At 35.0% G+C, this 6,436-nt stretch overlaps 1 protein-coding gene across 1 annotated transcript in view; it reads right to left on the reverse strand.

The window, feature by feature from the left end:
• The window catches only part of LOC106476694 (corticotropin-releasing factor receptor 1-like), a gene marked incomplete at both ends in the record, with an annotated part of 9,962 nt that extends 6,383 nt beyond the window's left edge, over nt 1-3,579 (reverse strand). Inside the window, 2 exon segments of the mRNA XM_022380491.1 lie at nt 1,538-1,626; nt 3,445-3,579. Coding sequence (XP_022236199.1) covers nt 1,538-1,626; nt 3,445-3,579 — 224 coding nt within the window.
• Between the last annotated feature and the right edge of the window lie 2,857 nt (nt 3,580-6,436).

Here is a 6,436-nt window from a genome sequence, read left to right on the forward strand (position 1 = left end):
TGAGGTGTATTGACACTTCTCAGGTGACAAACTGCTCTGTGATCGTGTATAGTAGTGAGGTGTATTGACACTTCTCAGGTGACAAACTGCTCTGTGATCGTGTATAGTAGTGAGGTGTATTGACACTTCTCAGGTGACAAACTGCTCTGTGATCGTGTATAGTAATGAGGTGTATTGACACTTCTCAGGTGACAAACTATTCTGTCATCGTGTGTAGTAGTGAGGTGTATTGACACTTCTCAGGTGACAAACTATTCTGTGATCGTGTATACTAGTGAGGTGTGTTGACACTTCTCAAGTAACGAACCACTTTGTTGCACTATTAAGATAATCAGTTGACAAAGGTACTGCTTAGACGAGATGGAGATTTGTTTAAGTAAGAATGTGAGACGTGGCACTGTGTTTATTTAATGAGGTGTCAGTGACATCGCTCAGCTGACGAAATATCTCTAACGTTTTTTAGGTGTCGTGTAATCAAATCCAAGTTAAAAACTTGCAAAGCAGATGTGATCTCGTCGAGTTTAAAGTTTCAAATGGGTACTTGTCCTAATGAACGATTATTTATATTTATAAGGTCAGGATATTTTTAACAGAACCACTACTGCCCTCAAGTGAAATGAATTTCAAACTATAACACAATACAGACAAATAATGACGTCAGACCTATTAGGAAGGAGATCACTCTCTCGAGAAGGAAACTAAATGGAAGAACGTTCATATATGCATATCATTTTATTCGCTGAAGTTAAGCATTGGTATAATAGAGTCGATGATCAAAATATGATTTCATGCTCTTAAAAATAAATAAATAAATGATTTTAAAGGTTATGTCAGAGTTTACAGTTCTTACCTACATAAAGCTTAATTAACTACCCCTTAACTGTCTTCGTCAGAAATGTAAGAACAGTTTAGGTTAAGGATACAGAGAGGGGGGGGGAAGGATGAAAACGATTTGATGAACATACGGGTAGGTTGGAGAGAACGCCATCTTCGTTCTTTCGTACATTGTAGTTATAAATATTAACTAGACTTTATTTCCTGTATTTCGGATCACTAATGTTTCTGGATACCTAGATGGCGTTGGTTGAACATTTACTTTGAGTAGTATTGTTTGTTTGTTTTTAATTATGCACAAAGTTACAAAAGGGCTATCTGTGCTCTGCCCACCACGGGTATCGAAACCCGGTTTCTAGCGTTGTAAGTCCGCTGTGCCACTGGGTGGCGTTTGAGCAGTAAATATTATAGTTAAGATTAGTTTATGAAATATATAATGTACCGTAGCAATAAAGATAGTATTTTTGGTTTTTGTATATAATGCTTGATTAGGTATGTAAGGAGAATATAGAAGTTTTTTTTGTGTTTTTTTCAAGTTGGTGTTCCCCTGGTGGTTAATACGAAAACTAGACCTGTTTTTAACAGTAAATTTATAATTTTATTGCAAAGTCTTAATATCAACTTTCGTAAATTGTTCAAAAGATAATGTATTATTCGAGTCCAATAAACTTCTATAGTGAATTTTATTCCAAATTCTTCTTACCTGGTGAAGTAGCTCAAGGCATTCTGTATAGTTCGTCCACTCGCCCCATAACCAATCACCGTTTTCGTTACAATAACGGTAAGCGTAAGCTATAGACGAAAAGAAAATACATCTGCTACAGGGACCCACAAAAGTCAATTAAATTATCACGATATGATGGGAACGATAAGTTTTCTTTTTTAAAAACCACAAAGCTACGCAATGAGCTATTTACGCTTCGCCCAAACTAAGAATCAAACCCCGAATTTTAGCGTCATATGCCCTCGAGCTTTTCGCTGAGCCACCGAAAGGTGGTCACGTTAAAATAAATATGTTTATCTAATGTTTTTTTAGTTGATATTTGCCAAGTAAAAATAAAAACTTACAGGTTATGGCCTTCTAGCCACAGTTACTAAAATCACCTGATAAAAAAGAGTGAGAATTTACCAAATATCAGATGATCATAGAAGACGAATATTGGAGAAAAATATCAGCTAATCAGAGGAGAAGAATCCTGCCAAAAATCAGCTGTCCGGAGGGGAAAAGTACTGCTAAAAATCAGATGATCAGAGGAGAAGAATCCTGCCCAAAATCAGCTGATCAGAAGAGAAGAATTCTGCCCAAAATCAGCTGATCAGAGGAGAAGAATCCTGCCCAAAATCAGCTGATCAGAGGAGAAGAATCCTGGCAAAAATCAGGTGTCCGGAGGGGAAAAGTACTGCCAAATATCAGTTGAGCTCAGGAAAAGAATCCTGCCAAAAATCAGGTGTCCGGAGGGGAAAAGTACTGCCAAATATCGGATGATCAAAGGAGAAGAATCCTGTCAAATATCAGGTTAGCTCAGGAAAAGAATCCTGCCAAAAATCAGGTGTCCGGAGGGGAAAAGTACTGCCAAATATCAGATGATCAAAGGAGAAGAATCCTGCCAAATATCAGCTGATCAGAGGGGGAAAGTACTGCCAAAAATCAGCTGATCAGAGGAGAAGAATCCTGCCAAAAATTAGCTGTCCGCAGGGGAAAAGTACTGCCAAATATCAGATGATTTAAAGAGAAGAATCCTGCCAAAAATCAGCTGTCCGGAGGGAAAAGTACTGCCAAATATCAGATGAGCTAAGGAGAAGAATCCTGCCAAAAATCAGCTGTCCGGAGGGGAAAATACTGCCAAATATCAGATGAGCTCAGGAGAAGAATCCTGCCAAATATCAGATGATCAGAGGAGAAGAATCCTGCCAAAAATCAGCTGATCAAAGGAGAAGAATCCTGCCAAATATCAGATGATCAGAGGAGAAGAATACCGCCAAATATCAGATGAGCTAAGGAGAAGAATCCTGCCAAAATATCAGATGAGGTAAGGAGAAGAATCCTGCCAAAAATTGGCTCATCAGTGGAGAAAAATCATATGACTGAAGAAGGAGAGTAGTTCCAATATACGGGATTTTTTTATAAATTTAAAGTATGTTAGTCTCTGCCGTTTAAACCATAGATTTTATAAACAGAGAATGTATCATTAAGTAAATTAAATATTTCTTGTAAATAAAGTTTATTATCACTAGAGCTTATAAACCCCTCAACCAACTTTCATTTGTCCACCTCTAACACTTTCTCATATATATTTAATATATTTTAAATTGTTCTATGTATTAATCTTCCATTTTAATATTTCATTTAAGTTATAACGAAGTATTAGAATTACAGACAGTCACTTAACAACAGTATGTTTTAATAGCATAAACATGTCTTCGTAATGCAACCTAATAACAATGTTTTAAATGATAGTCCTTACAATAACTGTATATTTTAACAGTTTAAACATGGCTTTGTTATACAGATTCAACAATAGTTTTCTTATGCAACTCTAATAATGATAATATTGTTTAAATATAAAACAGGCGTGAAAAACTCTTAAAATTATTGGTACTATTTCATACCTTTTTCCATCGTCCTCACATTTATAGGAACGTGATTGTGTGTAAATATTTCGGAACATGATCGTAAAGCCATTTCTCCGGCAGGTGTCGCTGGCCAGCAATAAAAAGAATCCCAGATCGCTTCACAGAAGACACCTGTTAGAAAAGAGAAAGAAAAAATTTGATTTATTTTTATTTTATTTTTAGTGATATTATAAAACTGAAGAACAAGAAACGTTCGTACGTATACAAGTTAACAGTTTGTACCGTTAGAGTGCGTTTTTAAAGGGGTGGTTTGTACAGTTTCTAAGAGTGTATAAATGTAAAGCATTCTATACGTGTAAAATAGCGAATATTTATAACACTTGTTAACAGCTGATGTATGAACTTATTATAAAAATATCTTTGTCAACAAATCTAAAATGTCGTATCTTTAAAGAGCTACAAATGGTTTCAGCAAGTTCAGGGTTCTATACCTGCACATTCTTTTGAAATGTCCATCTCTAAGGAAATTTGCATAATGTATATGATTTTAATTATTATTTTATAGATTAATTTTCTATAGAAATATTTACTTTTAATAAGACATGTTAAAGCCAGAAATTTCGAGATTTAAAAAACATATTAGAAAAAAAATCGTATAGAAATGTTTACCTTGCTTTAAAAGTTTAAAGATTCTTCGAACTGTAACCTTATAACGAAAAGATTTATTAAATACATAAAAAACTATCATTCACACAACGTTTTTTTTTTTCAGCCACGTTGGGCTACCTGCTGTGTCCAATGTAGGGAATCAAACCTCGGATTTCAGCGTTGTACGTCCGTAGACTTACAGCTTCTCCACCAGGAGACATCACGTTCAGAACTCCGGTATCTTCGAATGTGAAACACGAGAGTTTCATTGGTAAAATGTCTTTAGTAATCTGTAATGGATATTTGAATGGGACGCGGACATTTTTTTATTGGATATTTCGTTGCCATCTCATAGGACAACTTGTGACGTGTGCATTCTTGTTACGTCATTTTTGTGAGATGGCAGTTTTTTTGTTACGAATATTGATTTTGTGACAAGTAGTTTTGTAAGTATAAAACTGACTGGCAATAACAATATCGACTGGCAACAACAATATAAAATGATAATAGATCCCCATTTGGGGAACATTCAAAAATGTCATAACGCTATGAGGGTGAGAGGTCGTCTAAGCCTCTTTTACGATGTGTTACGGGTGGTTAGTGGGTGTCATGAACAGCGTTACATAAAACATAAATTACAGTAAAAACGGTTTAGGTCGACAAAAATATTTATTGTAATTTAGCATACTTTGACTTGGATCCAAAACTCCTTTAATAACTTGAACATTTGAAAATATAACACGTGTATCATAGTAGTGTATCTAGTAACAACATTCACCAATCACAAAAAAACACTTCTAACAAAACTTTTTGTAACGATGTAATGGTAACTTGGATGTCGTAACGAAACGTCCCAGACTCTAGGACTCGTATAGTCACATAGAAATACGTTATGTTAGCTAACTAAAAGACAAAATGCGTTACTGTTTCAAAAACACCGAAATATTTAAATAGCTTTTTAATGACATAAGAAAATAGTTTTTTATTAAGTAGATAAATGATGGTAGAAATATCCTTTGTCCATCCTTCAAATTGCATCTAAATTTTACAATGAGCGCGTCTAGTTTATAAAGCTATGCAGGCTACACTGTGCAGGAGTGTAGCCGATGGGGAGAAGAGCCTACAAAACTTGGAGGTCCACTACTTTCTGATGTTTTTAAATAAACACTTGACTTTCAGAAAAGTCGCTTAAATTATTTGTATGGAAGAAAAACTACACGTCTTTGTTTGTTTGTTGTTAAGCACAAAGCTACACAATAGGCTATTTGTGTTGTGCCCATCACGGGTATCGAAACCCGGTTTTTAGCGTTATAAGCTTTCATACTCTCTAGTGCTGACTACTCCCCTGCTCTGTAGTAATATATCATTGTTATAACACATAGTATTGTTTATATATTCCTTTGTAAACAGGTTAATATCGTTTGTCAATGAATGATTTGTTGATTATTTCTTAACCCTAACATCATTGTTGAATAAATAAAACATCACAGGCAGTTTTATAATTTAACGAATGTTCTAATATCAAATGGTTTTATTTACTAGCCCTGAAGAAGCCGCAAAGGCGAAATGTCGGTTAAAATATAGGTTCTCTTGTAGTTATCTTGAAGTGTAAAGGTCGTTTTTTTTTCTAACATTGTTATCAAAATTAAGAAAAAACCGCCATAGTTCGTTAAACGTGACTATTTATATAGGTCGGACGTTGGTTTTAACATCTACTAAGTTTTAGTGATTGTTTTTGAAACAATACAGTTTTTGTTAGCATGACCTTTCGATTAAAATTATTATTTTTTTTTTCGATCTAAAAAATATGGTGTCGCTTCTTTAGTATTCTTTCGTAGACATGCACACTCGTAGTCTCCTAGCCATCTGAACATCTCAGTTGCATGTCTTTCACTAAACCTTCACTGCTCAAGGTCTTGATCTATAGACCACTTAATACAGAAGAGCAGAAAAAATAAAATAACAGGGTTAACTTTTTTAAACCACGACTGGAAAGTAGAAGGGCCCTGAGAAGAAATTCCAAATGTACGTCCAAGGGTGTTCGCTCATAGGAGCTTAGCCCTCCCCACCCACTCCTGATGGTTCGCACGTGGATTAATTAGAAACCGTAAAATTATCCTTCAAAAACTATACGTTGTAACATCGAAACATGTAGAGTCGTCAACTTTTTGAAGGCCATAGATAGGCCTAAATAAAATGTTTTTAACTGTGTAACGTCGAAACATGTAGAGTCGTCAACTTTTTGAAGGCCATAGATAGGCCTAAATAAAATGTTTTTAACTGTGTAACGTCGAAACATGTAGAGTTGTCAACTTTTTGAAGGCCATAGATAGGCCTAAATAAAATGTTTTTAACTGTGTAACGTCGAAACATGTAGAGT

This window comes from Limulus polyphemus, unplaced genomic scaffold, assembly GCF_000517525.1.
Source record: "Limulus polyphemus unplaced genomic scaffold, Limulus_polyphemus-2.1.2 Scaffold11258, whole genome shotgun sequence".
Taxonomy (NCBI): domain Eukaryota; kingdom Metazoa; phylum Arthropoda; class Merostomata; order Xiphosura; family Limulidae; genus Limulus; species Limulus polyphemus.